General features: G+C 43.1%; 3 protein-coding genes across 4 annotated transcripts; 1 reads left to right on the top strand and 2 right to left on the bottom strand.

Annotated features, from left to right (window-relative positions):
- Positions 1 to 4,380: 4,380 nt before the first annotated feature.
- slbp2 (stem-loop binding protein 2) lies at positions 4,381 to 7,665 on the bottom strand. Of its 2 annotated transcripts, none has more exons than XM_029671678.1 (8): positions 7,562 to 7,665; positions 7,132 to 7,266; positions 6,487 to 6,564; positions 6,221 to 6,304; positions 5,866 to 6,012; positions 5,487 to 5,654; positions 5,251 to 5,407; positions 4,381 to 5,166 (listed from the first exon to the last, which is right to left on the bottom strand). In XM_029671678.1, the coding sequence occupies exons 1-8, from the start codon at positions 7,609 to 7,611 to the stop codon at positions 4,987 to 4,989; spliced, it is 999 nt and encodes a 332-aa protein (XP_029527538.1). In that variant the 5' UTR covers positions 7,612 to 7,665; the 3' UTR covers positions 4,381 to 4,986. The 2 variants fall into 2 exon arrangements, with proteins under 2 accessions (XP_029527538.1, XP_029527539.1); XM_029671679.1 differs by having other exon boundaries at positions 5,251 to 5,278.
- Positions 7,666 to 10,317: 2,652 nt separating this feature from the next.
- On the top strand, positions 10,318 to 13,295 carry zmat2 (zinc finger, matrin-type 2). Its single transcript, XM_029671699.2, has 6 exons — positions 10,318 to 10,407; positions 10,917 to 11,028; positions 11,189 to 11,312; positions 11,507 to 11,580; positions 12,122 to 12,267; positions 12,447 to 13,295. The coding sequence occupies exons 1-6, from the start codon at positions 10,390 to 10,392 to the stop codon at positions 12,585 to 12,587; spliced, it is 615 nt and encodes a 204-aa protein (XP_029527559.1). The 5' UTR covers positions 10,318 to 10,389; the 3' UTR covers positions 12,588 to 13,295.
- Positions 12,526 to 17,559, bottom strand: LOC115136156 (putative ammonium transporter 1). The gene is made up of 10 exons (XM_029671667.2): positions 17,127 to 17,559; positions 16,019 to 16,108; positions 15,097 to 15,318; positions 14,898 to 14,980; positions 14,675 to 14,800; positions 14,342 to 14,566; positions 14,059 to 14,197; positions 13,881 to 13,960; positions 13,654 to 13,780; positions 12,526 to 13,541 (listed from the first exon to the last, which is right to left on the bottom strand). The coding sequence occupies exons 1-10, from the start codon at positions 17,191 to 17,193 to the stop codon at positions 13,480 to 13,482; spliced, it is 1,221 nt and encodes a 406-aa protein (XP_029527527.1). The 5' UTR covers positions 17,194 to 17,559; the 3' UTR covers positions 12,526 to 13,479.
- Between the last annotated feature and the right edge of the window lie 732 nt (positions 17,560 to 18,291).

Here is an 18,291-nt window from a genome sequence, read left to right as displayed (position 1 = left end):
CATATCAGTGTGGATGACGGATCACCACCTCAAGCTGAACCTCGGCAAGACGGAGCTGCTCTTCCTCCCGGGGAAGGACTGCCCGTTCCATGATCTCGCCATCACGGTTGACAACTCCATTGTGTCCTCCTCCCAGAGCGCTATGAACCTTGGCGTGATCCTGGACAACACCCTGTCGTTCTCAACTAACATCAAGGCGGTGGCCCGTTCCTGTAGGTTCATGCTCTACAACATCCGCAGAGTACGACCCTGCCTCACACAGGAAGCGGCGCAGGTCCTAATCCAGGCACTTGTCATCTCCCGTCTGGATTACTGCAACTCGCTGTTGGCTGGGCTCCCTGCCTGTGCCATTAAACCCCTACAACTCATCCAGAACGCCGCAGCCCGTCTGGTGTTCAACCTTCCCAAGTTCTCTCACGTCACCCCGCTCCTCCGCTCTCTCCACTGGCTTCCAGTTGAAGCTCGCATCCGCTACAAGACCATGGTGCTTGCCTACGGAGCTGTGAGGGGAACGGCACCTCAGTACCTCCAGGCTCTGATCAGGCCCTACACCCAAACAAGGGCACTGCGTTCATCCACCTCTGGCCTGCTCGCCTCCCTACCACTGAGGAAGTACAGTTCCCGCTCAGCCCAGTCAAAACTGTTCGCTGCTCTGGCCCCCCAATGGTGGAACAAACTCCCTCACGACGCCAGGACAGCGAAGTCAATCACCACCTTCCGGAGAAACCTGAAACCCCACCTCTTTAAGGAATACCTAGGATAGGATAAAGTAATCCCTCTCACCCCCCTTAAAAGATTTAGATGCACTACTGTTCCACTGGATGTCATAAGGTGAATGCACCAATTTGTAAGTCGCTCTGGATAAGAGCGTCTGCTAAATGACTTAAATGTAAATGTAATGTGAGCAAATGAGGTGAGATAAGGGAGGTAAAGGCAAAAAAGACCATGGTGGCGAAGTAAATAGAATATAGCAAGTAAAACACTGGAATGGTAGATTTGCAGTGGAAGAATGTGCAAAGTAGAAATAAAAATAATGGGGTGCAAAGGAGCAAAATAAATCAATTAAATACAGTAGGGAAAGAGGTAGTTGTTTGGGCTAAATTATAGGTGGGCTATATACAGGTGCAGTAATCTGAGCTGCTCTGACAGTTGGTGCTTAAAGCTAGTGAGGGAGATGTGTGTCCAGTTTCAGAGATTTTTGTAGTTCGTTCCAGTCATTGGCAGCAGAGAACTGGAAGGAGAGGCGGCCAAAGAAAGAATTGGTTTTGGGGGTGACTAGAGAGATATACCTGCTGGAGCGTGTGCTACAGGTGGGAGATGCTATGGTGACCAGCGAGCTGAGATAAGGGACTTTACCTAGCAGGGTCTTGTAGATGACATGGAGCCGGCCTACAGGGAGGAGGTGAGGGCCCTTGGAGTGTGGTGTCAGGAAAATAACCTCACACTCAACGTCAACAAAACTAAGGAGATGATTGTGGACTTACATTTACATTTACATTTAAGTCATTTAGCAGACGCTCTTATCCAGAGCGACTTACAAATTGGTGCATTCACCTTATGACATCCAGTGGAACAGTATCTAAATCTTTTAAGGGGGGGGTGAGAGGGATTACTTTATCCTATCCTAGGTATTCCTTAAAGAGGTGGGGTTTCAGGTGTCTCCGGAAGGTGGTGATTGACTCCGCTGTCCTGGCGTCGTGAGGGAGTTTGTTCCACCATTGGGGGGCCAGAGCAGCGAACAGTTTTGACTGGGCTGCGCGGGAACTGTACTTCCTCAGTGGTAGGGAGGCGAGCAGGCCAGAGGTGGATGAACGCAGTGCCCTTGTTTGGGTGTAGGGCCTGATCAGAGCCTGGAGGTACTGAGGTGCCGTTCCCCTCACAGCTCCGTAGGCAAGCACCATGGTCTTGTAGCGGAAGCGAGCTTCAACTGGAAGCCAGTGGAGAGAGCGGAGGAGCGGGGTGACGTGAGAGAACTTGGGAAGGTTGAACACCAGACGGGCTGCGGCGTTCTGGATGAGTTGTAGGGGTTTAATGGCACAGGCAGGGAGCCCAGCCAACAGCGAGTTGCAGTAATCCAGACGGGAGATGACAAGTGCCTGGATTAGGACCTGCGCCGCTTCCTGTGTGAGGCAGGGTCGTACTCTGCGGATGTTGTAGAGCATGAACCTACAGGAACGGGCCACCGCCTTGATGTTAGTTGAGAACGACAGGGTGTTGTCCAGGATCACGCCAAGGTTCTTAGCGCTCAGGGAGGAGGACACAATGGAGTTGTCAACCGTGATGGCGAGATCATGGAACGGGCAGTCCTTCCCCGGGAGGAAGAGCAGCTCCGTCTTGCCGAGGTTCAGCTTGAGGTGGTGATCCGTCATCCACACTGATATGTCTGCCAGACATGCAGAGATGCGATTCGCCACCTGGTCATCAGAAGGGGGAAAGGAGAAGATTAATTGTGTGTCGTCTGCATAGCAATGATAGGAGAGACCATGTGAGGTTATGACAGAGCCAAGTGACTTGGTGTATAGCGAGAATAGGAGAGGGCCTAGAACAGAGCCCTGGGGGACACCAGTGGTGAGAGCACGTGGTGTGGAGAAACAGCAGAGGGAACACCCCCCTATCCACATCGATGGAACAGTAGTGGAGAGGGTAGCAAGTTTTAAGTTCCTCGGCATACACATCACAGACAAACTGAATTGGTCCACTCACACAGACAGCATCGTGAAGAAGGCGCAGCAGCGCCTCTTCAACCTCAGGAGGCTGAAGAAATTTGGCTTGTCACCAAAAGCACTCACAAACTTCTACAGATGCACAATCGAGAGCATCCTGGCGGGCTGTATCACCGCCTGGTACGGCAACTGCTCCGCCCTCAACCGTAAGGCTCTCCAGAGGGTAGTGAGGTCTGCACAACGCATCACTGGGGGCAAACTACCTGCCCTCCAGGACACCTACACCACCCGATGTTACAGGAAGGCCATAAAGATCATCAAGGACATCAACCACCCGAGCCACTGCCTGTTCACCCCGCTATCATCCAGAAGGCGAGGTCAGTACAGGTGCATCAAAGCTGGGACCGAGAGACTGAAAAACAGCTTCTATCTCAAGGCCATCAGACTGTTAAACAGCCACCACTAACATTGAGTGGCTGCTGCCAACACACTGACACTGACTCAACTCCAGCCACTTTAATCATGGGAATTGATGGGAAATGTAAATATATCACTAGCCACTTTAAACAATGCTACCTTATATAATGTTACTTACCCTACATTATTCATCTCATATGCATACGTATATACTGTACTCTACATCATCGACTGCATCCTTATGTAATACATGTATCACTAGCCACTTTAACTATGCCACTTTGTTTACATACTCATGTATATACTGTACTCGATACCATCTACTGTATCTTGCCTATGCTGCTCTGTACCATCACTCATTCATATATCCTTAATCCCCTTACTGTGTATAAGACAGTAGTTTTGGAATTGTTAGTTCGATTACTTGTTGGTTATTACTGAATTGTCGGAACTAGAAGCACAAGCATTTCGCTACACTCGCATTAACATCTGCTAACCATGTGTATGTGACAAATAAAATTTGATTTGGATTTGATTTGAGCCAGTGGGTTTGGCGACGAGTATGAAGAGAGGGCCAGCCAACGAGAGCGTACAGGTCGCAACGGTGGGTAGTATATGGGGCTTTGGTGACAAAACAGATGGCACTGTGATAGACTGCATCCAATTTGTTGAGTAGGGTATTGGAGGCTATTTTGTAAATGACATCGCCGAAGTCAAGGATTGGTAGGATGGTCAGTTTTACAAGGGTATGTTTAGCAGCATGAGTGAAGGATGCTTTGTTGCGAAATAGGAAGCCAATTCTAGATTTAACTTTGGATTGGAGATGTTTGATATGGGTCTGGAAGGAGAGTTTAGTCTAACCAGACACCTAGGTATTTGTAGTTGTCCACGTATTCTAAGTCAGAGCCATCCAGAGTAGTGATGTTGGACAGGCAGCGATCGGTTGAAGAGCATGCATTTAGTTTTACTTGTATTTAAGAGCAATTGGAGGCCACGGAAGGAGAGTTGTATGGCATTGAAGCTTGCCTGGAGGGTTGTTAACACAGTGTCCAAAGAAGGGCCAGAAGTATACAGAATGGTGTCGTCTGCGTAGAGGTGGAGGAGAGACTCACCAGCAGCAAAAGCGACCTCATTGATGTATACAGAGAAGAGAGTCGGTCCAAGAATTGAACCCTGTGGCACCCCCATAGAGACTGCCAGAGGTCCGGACAACAGACCCTCCGATTTGACACACTGAACTCTATCCTGGAACTCTATCCTGGAGCCTTGTGCCATTTCCCCAGAGTCAATTTTCCACATATTCAATTTGGAACATATCTTTATTAATTTAGTTTTGCATCAGTACTGAGGTTGTACAAAAAGACAATTAAGAAAAAAAAATGAATAAAAAAAACTACTAAACAAAGTGATAGTATTTTCCCCATCGACATTGTTTTTAGAAAAACAGCTAGGTAGGCAGGAGAGGATGGTGCATGAGACCGTATAGAGCCTGACAGTCAGTTGGGTCACGGACTGGTGAACATGGTGATTGTGGCTGGTGTGCAAAACGCAACATAAAGCTAATACATTTTTACTCTTAGAGAGAAAACAGAATTTAGGCAGGTCAGAATAGAATCCTGTTTTAGAGGATGGGGCAGTGAAAACTCAAATGTAATTGTGATAAAAGGTAAATGGTGCAAAAAGTGCATTACATTGGTCCAAATAGACATCAATGTAGGTACATGATTAGTGAAGCAGTTTGAAAATGTGCACTACAAAACCATAACCAAAGTGTAAAAAGTGAACCCAAAAGTGGTAAATATTTTACAGCAATCATCCCTTCCATAGTCAGCACAACACCCAGTGCAACCCTGCAAGTCTATTAGGATATACCCAAAAGATCTACCGCTGTGACTGACAGCAATGATCAGTACGGCTTCCACAGTAGCCGGTCGCCCTGCAGGGGCGCCTGTTGATTGCGGGAGTGGTCAGTTTCCAGGAGAAATCTTAGCCATCCCACCACATTCTCATCAGCCGTTAGATGACTGCTAAAGGCATACCCCAAGCCTGGCTGGGAGGATGGCACCTGAGGACCCGACACATCCACCTAAAGAGAGGCAAGTCACAGTCTGTACAGTCATCTCCAAATACAAGACAACACCTACTAAAGACGAGAGTAAAACTGACACACCTGAGATCCATGGGGAAACATCCAGGGACTGTTGAAAGACATTACTGGAGGTTTAGAGGAGAAGGGGGCTTTGGAGTTTGACAGCATCCCTCTGGTCCTCTCATTACCACTATAGTCTTCATATAACTCACAATTCATCTGCTCAAGCAACCCCTGCCTGCATATAGTCAAGAATTGATCAGGTCAACTTAAGACAAGCAAATACTATTACAAATGTAAAAACACCCAATGCCTACAGTTGGTCAAGAGGGTCTTGTTCCTCCACTTCTCCATGAGCTTCAGACAGAGGGTCCCACGCATGCAGAGCTCTCCGCCAAAGGCGAACCTGCATGTCCCAGGATCGGCGGCTGTACTTTCTATATTTGTTTGGAGTGGATGGGTGCAGCCCAGGGATTCTCAAACGCCTTGTATCAGAAAAAAAAAAAGAATAAATATTCCACCTACTCATGGAGACTTACATTTATAGCCAACTTTTGAGTTGTCAAGGTCTCATCCAATAAATAGTTCAGTGAAAGTGTTTAGGGCTTTTCACAGGCCATTAGTTACCCTTTAGAACCTAGTTACTGTGCCCTGTTCTGATAGCAAATAAACAAACAGAATAATCAGTTGTCATACTTGGGAACTTGCTCCAGGTAATTCTGGTAGCCAGAGGTGTTCTTGCCGTACTGAACCTGTTTCTGCCGTCGTTTCAGAACAGATTCATTGCCTTCCATGTGAGCTGGATCCAGGTTTCGTGGGGCCAAACGCATCCCTGCCTGGGACCTAGAAAAACAAGCCTTCAGGATTTCTACTAACATTGCTTGAAATAGTGCATGGGAATTCCCCATCTAAATAGAGAATGTTATACATTTCAAAAGAGCAATGGTAAAGGTTTCAAGTCAACTGATTGAGGAACGGAGGCCCTTCATTCAAATAAAAGAGTCCTTAACTGTGCTCTTTAGGCTGACAAAAGAAATGAGTGGATTCCTACCTCCTGACACCATCCATGTCTTCCGTTCCAACAGCAACACTTGCAGTAGACATCCTAAGGATACATCGCTCAAGGATGGAGGACCTGATAGGAAAAGCAATCAGACAAAAGTTCAGGTTAGAGTAATCAAAGTAAAAATCAGGAAAGAAAGAACTGACCTAAATGTTTTCCTTTGCAAAAATGCTCTAGTGTGCACTAACAAATACAACAGTCATTAGAGCAGAAGTGCAAGGCAGGTGCTGGAATACCAGAGTAATGAATAATACCTGCGCAGCTTTTGCGTAGCAGGGGCAGGTCCTCTTTCTCCATTAATGGGGGAGGGGGGCATGGCTGGGGCTGTATTACTGAAAGGAAAATAAAGAAAGGGGGGGGATACCTAGTCAGTTGTACAACTGAATGTATTCAACTGAAATGTGTCTTCAGATTTTAACCCAACCCCTCAGAAACAGAAGTGCATGGGCAGCCATAATCAACATCCACATCTTCAGCACCAGGGGAACAGTGGATTAACTGCCTTACTCAGGGGCAGAACAACCTTTTTACCTTGTCAGCTCAGGGATTCGATCCAGCAACCTTTTGGTTACTGGCCCAACACTAACCTTAGGCTACCCAAATATAAGTAACCAGTGAGAATAGGTGGACTTTTGCACAGCTGAACAAACATTTCATATTACGCATAATTATGGTTAGGTTTAGGAACAAGGGTTAGATTAATGATAGTTTTAGTGATGTTCAGGTAAGTGTTAAATATTAGGGAAAGGCATAGAAGTTAGTTGGGGTTAGCACACTGCCTTTCATTTTCTGCAGGTCAAATATTCTCTACAAGTAAACCAGACATTTGGGCCAAAAACAGTTTCTCTGGGTAAGTTTAGGTTGACTGTTGTCATGCTCAATCAACAAAAGAAATGTACCTGACCAGACTGTCATACACAGAGCTACATCCTGGGAGAAGCCAAGGTTCAGGGCTGCTTGGATAAGAAGGTGGTCTGGACCTGAAGCCTGGGGGCAGCGCTGGAACGCCAGACAAAAGAGGCATTGACCAACCCCTAAAATAAACAGTACACAGGGAGAAAAATATTATTCAATATAAGTGACTCTTTTTTGTTACAACTATACCACTTAATATAACTTTGAGGGTAGACTAAACAATTTCGGAATCAATTACGTGACCTTGTTGTAATTAGTACCAGATAAAAAATATAAATCATAATCTAGTGGTGGTCGGCCACTTTATGATGATTGGATTTTCGGCCATACACATAAGAAACATAACCTAATCATCTTCAATGTAGAGACGATGTAAACTACACGTGATAGAATGACAAACAAAAAAATACAGACCTCGACTCCATAAATTGACCTTGAAATGCGGATTCGACGCTTGTTGACATGATATATCTGGCTGCAGCCACGCAGTAAATTCACCATTGCGGCAAGGAAAGGTTTTAAATTAACGCCAGGTGCAATCAGGGCGGGGCTGCAGGGGTGTGGCACATGCCCTATCTTGGGTGCGTTCAGTTCGATTGAACGTTTGATACGTTGCATAACGGTTTGTTCTGAACGACATGTTTCCCCAAAACACCAACACCCGTTTCAAGGTGCATTTATGGAGCCGAGGTCTGTATGTTTTTGTCATTCTATCATGTGTAGTTTAAAACTACTGAATATTGACTGAGTAACATTTTGTTCCCTGCTCCCTGTGTTCTGCTATTTTAGGGGTTTGCTATAACTTTGGTGCGTCATGAAAGCACCATATGTTATAGAAATCTGTCAGTCGATGACAGAGTGGAATGTTTTGACGCATGCAACATCTGAGCAGGGGAACAAGACCATAATTATGGCTAAAACCCTTATTTCTTGTTCGAGAGGAACACATCTGTAATGTATCGTTGGTAAATTGTGACTGACTGACTTACAAATAATAATGAGTAGGGCTAGTTATTTAGAACGCAAGGTTCTTTATAGATCAGTCAGCAGACACCTGCATTGAAGGCTGCCATGTCATACAAGTCCAAATATAGAGTTATATGGGATGAGATGCCCCCTGGGGTAAGATGCCCCCCACCCCCCTGTAAATTCTCACAAAAACCACATGATGTAAAAAATAAATAAATAAGTAATAATAAAAATCAACAGTTCCTCAGCCTTCCTTGATCAACTACAAATGTATTCAGTTCCATAATTCCATCAAAACAATTTTGAGGAAAGTTTATAATTTCAATTGCAATTTAGAAAAAGTTATAGATATAATCCAAGGAAGTTAGATCCATTATTATTTTTTAAATGTACATGTAAGGAAGCCTTAAGATAAATCTCCCACTTGTTTAGAGAGAAAAATGTTGATTGTTTTTTAGTGAAGTAGTAATATGTTAGGTTAGTATGTTGGGGACAAGATGCCCCTCCTCCAGTGGGGCATCTCACCCATTTATGGTGAGGGTTAGTGGTCACCCATTTATTTAGGGTTAGGGGTCAGAGTTAGAATAGGGGCCAGGTTAGATTAACATGGATAGACTGGTTTTACAGTTTTATGAAGCGGCACACAGGATTATTCATCCGTATCCCACAAGCAACCTCTGCCACAACATCAACATCCGCCGCAACCTCCACCCCACAGCCTACTCAACACTCACAGGTCTCCAGTGAACTTGCTCTTAATGTTGGTAAGAAAAATACATGTTTGCACTCATTTTAGGAAACATAAAGTAGCATATAGAGTGATTAGACATACATGTTTATTGAACCAATACTCATGAATTCTTGTTGTTGTTTGTTTGTTTTTGTTAACAGTACCAGTTCTACAACAACAAACAGCGGCAGATGTCATATTGGAGTTGTCCCCCAGGCCAAGGATACAGGAGGCGAGTCCTAGGAAAATAAAGGCTGAGTCAGCTACAGTCCTGACAGCCTCACCCCACAAGAGGTTCCTGGAGGACAAGGCAAAACAACTTTGAGAGAACTAAGAAAGCAAAAGGAAAAGGAAACCAGTGACACAGAAGAAAGCTGTGGTGCCACTGAAAAGGTTCTTCCAGGTTCCAAAACCACAACAAACACCCTAAACAAGCTCTTCTCTGTTACCGGTGGGGACTGGATACGGTGCCAGCAGTGTCAAAGGTGGGCTCAAGAGCTATGCTCAAATTTAACTGGGATGGGATTCATTTGTGACCTCTGTGTCAATAAAAAAATCTGGGAAAATGCCATTGTGTTAAGTTATTGTTATAAAATGCTTAATGTGTGTGTGTGTGTTTAATCAACATTTAATCAGTTATATTCCAAATGAAAAATATAAATATTACAAACTATTGAAAACCTTTTGCTCTTGAATTCATTTAAAGACTGCTGGGATATAAAATCTTTCCTTATTCAAATGATAATGAGTTTAGTTTAACTGTTCACAATGGAGGCAAAGATAAATGTTTGAGTTCTTAGAATGCAAGGTTAAAGAAGAAAGATCATTTATGTGCAAAATAGGTAAAATTGTATTATTTATTTTTTTTAAATAGGGACACTTCTGTGAAACCCTATGGCATAATCTTCTATTAGCTGTCCCTTTCCTAAAAAATAAATGTTAACATTTAAACTGTAGTCATTTATTTTCCTTTATAGTTTACTACCCTAAGCATGGCCAAAAATGTTTCTCCAAGCTTTGCTTTTTTGTTTCAGCTATTAGGCATTGGGGGGGCTCTCACCCCATGTTACCCCATTTTAAAATCTGCTAACTTTATGCCTAACCCTAAACTTAAATTGGGCCCCCAAATGACAACCTCACAACTAAATTAATTAAATTTGACGATATAGCCTATTTTTACTTTGTGGCTGTGGTAGGGTAACTAGTGACAACCCTTTGGTCCGGCTTCCCAGTACGCTTAAAGTACTTCATTTAATAGCTAGCTAATTATTTGATGTAGCTAATTATTTGATGTACAGTAGATAATAATAATAATGATTTACCATAATGCAATGCATTCGATTTTTCCATTTCATAAACAATTCTAAGAAAGGTGTCAGCTTTTGTTTAGAAATCCCATTATATGATGAATCAATGACTTGATATTAATAGGCTATTTATTTTTCCTACTTAAAACAAGGCGCTCGACATAAACACGACAATATACTTCACATCCCCCAAATATTGCGACAGTAACGTATTCCATAACGTTGTTACAAACAAAATGGCGTCCGGCAGTGGGGTATGTATCGTGAGGCTAATAAATCCTTACGGTTTTAGGGTGAAATCAACACGACTTTTATATGTCATAATTCGTGTGAGAGTAGAACGTTTGAGATCAATTCTAACTTTGTAAAATGACCAGCCATTATGGACGTAAGCTAGCCGTGCTAACTAACTAGTAAAGCTTGTGGCTGTTACCAATAGCTATTTGTTTGTCTAACTCACCGGTTCTCAAAACTCTCCTCTGGACCCCCCCCAGATGTTTCACAATTTTGTTGTAGTCCTGAACTACTTCACCTGATACACTTAGTCAAGGGCTTGATAATTAGTTTACAATTTGAATCAGATTTGCTAGCTCCGGAATAGATCAAATAGAAGGTACGGTTGTTGGTCCCCAGGAGGTTTGAGAACTATAGGTAGAAAGTAAAAACTATAAGTAATTGTGCTTGAAGAAATTGTTCTGTGTTGAAATGTACTGTCATCATGCATTTCTTAAACTACCCCCCCCTTTTTTGTTTGTTCCTGAAGTCCAGTGGTGGAGGTAATAGCAGCAAGAATGATTTTCGACGAAAGTGGGACAAAGATGAGTATGAACAACTGGCTCAAAAACGTCTCGATGAGGAGAGAGACAAAAAAGATGGTAATTATCCTTTCGCCCCTGTAACTAACACATGGGAGTTAACTAAGTGAAAGCTTCAAATTGAAATGGATTCCCATGAATACATGAATTCCTGTGAGTAATGAATAGAGAATGAACACACCATGAACGTATACATAATTATCATGCCCCCTTCTCTCAGGCAAGCCAGCGCCCCCAGTTAAGCGGGAACTCCTGCGACACAGGGACTACAAGGTGGACCTCGAGTCCAAGCTGGGTAAAACCATTGTTATCACCAAGACCACACCACAGGCTGAGATGGGCGGGTAAGAGGCTGGCATCCAAAGATGCTTCTGAAATTAAGTTGACGCTGTTATTGTCACTCCCTTATCTAAGAGCTGTATGCATTATATTATTTATGGATACAGATTAGCCCTAATTGATGTCATTGTCTTTTTGACAAGTGATACAGGTGTCTGATAAAGGCATTGAGTGCTAACCTCTTATATCTAATGTTCAGGTACTACTGCAATGTGTGTGATTGTGTTGTGAAGGATTCCATCAACTTCTTGGACCACATCAATGGCAAGAAACGTGAGTATGCACAACATTGTCATCTACATTACAAGTGCAACGTATGGCCTCCCCGAGTGGCACAGCGGTCTAAGGCACTGCATTGGAGTGCTAGCGGTGTCACTACAAACCCAGGTTCGATCCCGGGCTGTATCACAACCGGCCATGATCTGGAGTCCCATAGGGCAGTGCACAATTAGCCCAGCGTCGTCTGGGTTAGGGGATTGTTTGGCTGGGGTGGTGCTTTACTTGGCTCATCGCGGTCTAGCGACTCGTGTCGGGCCGGGCACCTTGCAAGCTGACCTCGGTCGTCAGGTGAACAGGGTTTCCTCTGACACATTGGTGCGGCTGGCTTCCGGGTCAAGCGGGCGGGTGTTAAGAAGTGCAGTTTGGCGGGTCATGTTTCAGGGGATGCATGACTCGACCTTTGCCTCCCGAGCCCGTTGGGGAGTTGCAGTGTCGAGACAAGATCGGAAAAGGGTGTAGAATACCAAAAAAATGTCAAGTGCAACGTAGATGGCTCAATTGGTAATCTGTTTTCTCATCTACTTTCTCCTCACAGACCAGAGGAATCTGGGAATGTCCATGCGCGTAGAGCGATCCTCATTGGACCAGGTGAAGAAACGATTTGAAGTTAACAAGAAGAAGATTGAGGAGAAGCAGACGGAGTATGATTTTGAAGAGCGCATGAAAGAGCTTCGAGAAGAGGTAGGTGATGGGGCTAGAATACTGCATAGAATACTGTCAATCTTACTCTGTCAGCCCAAATGGATGTAATGTGTGTTCAGGTCAGGAAATAAATACGTATGTCTAACATGTGAGTGTAATGACCATTAAGCCATGTTAAAACAAATTGTGAAAGCATGTATCCCTGTCACTTTTCCAAGGAGGAGAAAGCAAAGGCTTACAAGAAGGAGAAGCAGAAGGAAAAGAAGCGCAAAGCAGAGGAGGATCTTTTTGAGGAGGATGATGAAATGGCTGCTGTGATGGGATTCTCGGGGTTTGGTTCATCAAAGAAAGGCAAATGACCTAAAGACTTTATGCATTTCTTTACACTCTACAACCTTTCCCTTTCAGCTGATCAAAGTAAACCTTGCTGTCTGTAGTATTCTATCAGCCTGTTCCCAGATGTGCTAAAGCCAGCTACTTGTTGTCATGAGCACAACAAAAGGGTTGGCTATAGAGCAAACTGTTCTGCCACCAGGTCGGTAGTCTATGACTCATCCCCAAAACCCCCTATTCTATTCCCAAACCAGCCTCCCAAAAAAACTAAACGCATGCTGTACATACAGTCTGAGGAGTCCCTGAAACTGCTAGGTTTGTGGTTGATAGAATGGGATAACATGTCATAGTAATACAATTAGTAATTTATTGGGAATTTTATATCTGAATTTAGGGTAAATGTCCACAGATGTTTAAAAAAACAATAATAATAACTTACAACAGGTTCCCATTGACCTTGAAGATTTTGTTGTGTGTTCATTTGCCTACATTCCACTAGTTGCACTACCTGTTTTTTCACGCAAATATAGTGGATGTTTATCTGCTATCAAAGATGTCAGTTATTGGACAGTGCATTTTATTTTATTTGACTTTAACTGTTCGGCCCCCAAATAACCTCACAACTAAATGCTTCCCTAATAAATTCCACCTAGAAACATGGGGCAATTGTGTAGTAGTGTTTGCCTTACTCAAGACATCTGTAATTCATACAATAAATTGTTTGACTTTGTAAATATTTTGTATTGCCATCCTTCTCAATATGAAACTATGGTGCAAACAAAAGAGGATTACTCTGGAACAAATATGCTTGCTAACAAATGTTTTAGTTATGCATTAAGAAATTGTTTAGAAAAAAACATTCAAAAATTATCCCCAGGTTTAACTTCATTGTCTCTGGATTGATGTTTCTGTCTGGGGTTAGTTCAGTGACTTCCTGGTGCCGTGAGGGTGTCTTAGCGTGTGTCTCATTTTGTCTATTCCTGTAAAAAAAAAAAAAAACACCAGGAAGAATACATCATTATGCATACCAAATGTACCATTCCTCTTAGCCTCCAGTGCTGAAATGACTGCAGGGCAACGGTATTATCTCACCTTGTTTCTCCATGAAGCGGGGGACTCGCAGCACTCCAAAACACATGAGTATGGAGAGAAGAGGGTACATAATAGCCACTGCCCAGAAGAATAACACCAGTGCCACAATGCAATTGTTCCCCAACACCTGGAAATAATAACAAAAGGAGAACCAACTCCATAAATGTTGTGCGCTACAGCAATTATGCAGCAGAGGTCACTCCAGGGTGGTCTGTTTCATTCCTCACCTGGATATGTCCTCCAAGAGCCCCATGATCAGAGAATAAACCCGCAAGCATCAAGCCCCAGGCCCCTGGAATTAAGTACCCTGACAGAGAAAGTGAGACGCATTATGATTCATGTGGGTTTTGGGGATGGGAGGCAATTTTTTTTTTTTTGTATTTCAACCAGAAATATGATTCTAACCGGAGATGATGTTAAGGGGGTCATCCACCCTCACAGCACAGAGGAAGCGGCGAAAGCCAATAAAGAGGAGAGATCCAGTGGCCCCACACATGACTGCCACACCAGGCATGTAGGTGTCTACTCCTGCACACACTGCCACCTGCAAACACCACAGTAAGACCGGACTCTGAGCTCAGCGTAAAAACAAATGCTTAGTTATTGATTATGCACAGGTCAACACAAGCCCCATAGATGATGTGCAGTCACAACGGACCAACATCTCCCAAGCACCGAACTGTATTACCATGCCAGCAATGGCCCCAGAGAGCATGCTGTCGAGATCATAGTAGTTCTTATCGATGCGTTGAATCATTAGTCCGTAGAGTCCTCCGCTTGTAGCAGCATGCAGCAAGTTTACAGTGCCTAGCCCCAGTAACAGGCCCTCATCAGCATCCAACACACGGGGGTGAGTGCCTATCACCAGGCCCAAGAAGCCCAGCATTTGAAGGCATCCTCCCAGCACCACCATCTAAGAACAGTCATACACACAAAGGAGACAAGGAGTTGGTGGATGCAGAAGAATGCATCTACTTTTGTAGTCTTCAAGATGGCTTTTGCACTTGTATCCATGACTTACAGGCTGGCTGTGCTCTGTCCGTTTGAAATGGGGACTCCAGCGTCCAGCCCGTGATCCTATAACCCGCAGTGAGACAGCTGCCGCTGCACCACCCAGCAAGAAGATCACACCGCTGCCTGCATAGTCCTGAACGGAAATGTGGGTCAATACGAGAATCTCTCTGCTTGTAATGCATAGTTAAATCCTGAATTTGATTATGGTATGTGATGTGACTGGTTCACACCTGTGATGGGTAGGAGGTGGAGGTTGGACTGAAGATGCCTTGCTGGTCCCAGACCCAGTGACAAGCCAGAGGGTAGATTATTCCTGAGGAAACAGAGAGACTCTGAACACAAGCAATATAACACACCTCACCTTAAAAGTATTGAGTGAAGGGAAAGTGGCCCAAAAACTGTGGTTTTAGAATCAGTGAGTGAGAATACCTGAGAAAACGTATGCGGATATGAGGTAGCCGATTGGTTCTGTCCTCTCGTTGGCAGCCCCTAGTGCCAGAGTAGTGGCTACAGCACAGCGAACATAGTTGAAGAAGAAGTTTACCATGTTTGTCTTGTTCAGTGTGAGGAAGAATTGGGTTCCGATAACAGCGTTGTGCTCCCCAAAGGCAAATGCATAGCCATGGAGAAAGAAAGCCAGCAAAGTGACAACTGAAAACAAACAAGGGATGGAATGGGTTAAAATAAGTAGTGAACTAAGGTTTACCCATTAGGCCGTTTGTTAAGTCGGTTGCATTGCATAAAAACATGAATACTTTTTTCCAGCAGATTAAAGATCTTCATGAACTAAACAGTCACCTACTCATTTCCTTCTTTGACCTGCAGGCCTATAGTTCAAACTCCTACTCTGCCACATCAGTCACCAGGAAGTGGAAACTGTGCTATCGAAACAACAAGCAGCGTGCATGCTATTGCCACTTCTTGCACTAACATGCAAGCATAAAACTTGCAACGTGTTTATGGGTTGGTGTTGGTGGAGGCCTGTAAGCATGTGACAGCTACAGTAAGTATCCTGAGAATACAGCCTCCTCTCATTCTAGTCACATTTAAAAATATATATATTTAAGATATGATTCCTGATTCTTCACAGATTAAACACTCACACAATGCTCTCCTTCAAAGTTATAATTTTGATATCGCAAATGAGCAGTTGCTAAAAAAATGTACAACTATAGTTGTGCAGCTCAATATAAGCAAACCGGTAAAATAATTACACTTCCATCAAACAGCATTGGGTGAACAAGTTAAATTTGGCATATGTGTTTGCATCTCAAGACATTTATATTTTTATAATCTCCTAGATTATCTTCAAACTAGGCAAAAAAAAAACTACCAAAAAATGTCAACTTACATGTGTCTGCTACATTTTTAAAGATGACATTGGAGACGTTCTTTGGATCTGTTTTGCCTGCCTCCACAAACGCAAACCCAAACTTGAGGCCTGTGCAAGTAAAGTTAGAATACATTTTTTTTAATCATCAAATAATAATATATCTATTTTATATAGTTAGCGCTTTTCATACAGAATCTCCAAGTCGCTTTAAAAAATGTAAAAACAAAACAATTCAGGCAGCTGGCAGTTCATTGGAGATGGTCTTCCACAGATCGATGATGATCCCGTTCAATAAAGGAGTAGTTTGAGTGGTGTCTTACGCCTGTTCTGATAAAAACCTTAGGGCATTTAGCCTCGGGAGATGCCTTCCTTGACCACACCCTCCTTCCTTGCTCCTGGCCTGCCCCGCCTCTTCCACCAATACATGTGTTTTTTATAGACAGAAAAGAGAAGAAACTGAGCTGTCCGATCAGGTCCATTATTTACTGAGGTGGCGTCGATGGTACAGCCAGGGAGGGAGAAACATCAATCAGACAGGCCAGGAGCTTTTCATGAGGCACTTCTGTCTTTTAAGTTCAAAGCTACGGCTCTGTATAGGCTGGGACATCCACCACCGAAAGTGTAACACCCACCTGGGTCATCCTTTGGCAGCTATAAGAGCCTTAGAGATCACCACACCTCGGCAGTTATCCTATGAGGCGAGCCTCTGTCATCCACTCGCACAGTCCACGTCCTTCCAGAAACAGGGGAAGGTGTGATAAACAAAATCCGGTGCTATGTCGATCAGGTGTTGGGATGCATTATTCAAATTAAATCAGCCAGCTAGCTATAGTTAGCCAAGACAAGGTAAACAACATTCAGTCCTGCAACTCCATGAGTCACCAACATATGTTTTAGGCCAACCCTCAACAGGTCATCAACCCCCACAACAACAACAAATATATTTTTTTTAAATACTTAAAATAACAAAAAATATCTACATTTACAGAGCTCTCTACCAAAGCTTCCCCATGGTAACCACGGAACTGAGACGAGATAACAGTAAGATCTTACTTTACTACTCTAGCTAGCTAGCTACATTACTTAGCCTGCCTGTCAGACAGACAGATTCAAGAACAATACTCACACAATGCAAAGAAGCTGCAGAGGAGGATGAACGCGTCGTGGACAGCTATCGAATCAGGGAAAGCCATGTCAAACAAAAAACTGTACAGCTAGCCAGCTGGTAGCATAAACAGCTAGCTACTAGCTTGCAATCTGGTTCGTTAGCGCAGCCGTTAGCCGTTAGCATAAATAGACTTAGCTACTAGCTTGCAATCTGGTTCGTTAGCGCAGCCGTTAGCTAACTATGCAATGGCAAAACAAACAAGTAGCCTAGCTAATGTTACACGTATAAAGCACATTAGCTATGTGTGGTTCACGGTATCAGGCTCGCAAGTGACTGATCGTGATGGAGGCAGACACGATACATACATATATCCAGGCTAGGTTGAAGATAAGTACTTAGCTAGCAACGTATAAATTTCATTTTCTTTCCCGAACTCGAATTCGGGTGCTTCTATTACGTCACAGATCCTTACCTGTGTGATTAGCTAATAATAATAATAAACTAATTTTATTTATTTATTTATTATTCATAATACAAAAATCAACTTACATTGCTACAACAAACATGGCTAATAAAACAAACACAGTTATTTAAATACTCAAACATACAAAAATAATATAAATAAAATAATACCAAATAGAAACCATTTTAGTGCAATTGTATTCACTCTGGAAAAAATCGTATTATAATGATTTAGGAAGATGTTATTCTTGTTGTTATTCACTAGGGTTAATGTTTTAATAAGATGTGTAAAAAAATGTGTAATTTTGGTATAGAATTTTGGAATTTTTGTTTATCTATGAAGTATTTGGCAACCAGAATACAATTTTTTACAATTATTTCAGTTGTCTTGTTATCATTGCAATAGTAACATATTATATCTTTCATGTCAAAAACCTATGCCGAAGAGAGCGCGAAATGCCTGTGTGATGGGTCGTTCGCGAACGAGGTGAACGTTGGGAGCCGATTCGAATATCAGAAGAGCCGAATCTATTTATAAAAAATATTTTCAAAATTAAAATATAAATAACCAAAATATTTAAATGAATAGAATGAACTAATTCAAAGAACGAAAAAAGAAATAAAATAATATAGGCCTAAATGCTCAAGAGCACACACATTCGTTCTGACTGTTGACTGCCTGCTCAGACTAACGGCCTCACCTGTTGTTCCTGTCAATCAG

This window comes from Oncorhynchus nerka, linkage group LG10 (genome assembly GCF_034236695.1).
Source record: "Oncorhynchus nerka isolate Pitt River linkage group LG10, Oner_Uvic_2.0, whole genome shotgun sequence".
NCBI lineage: Eukaryota > Metazoa > Chordata > Actinopteri > Salmoniformes > Salmonidae > Oncorhynchus > Oncorhynchus nerka.
Note: the sequence above shows the minus strand (reverse complement) of the source record. Positions and strands in the feature narration are given on the sequence as shown.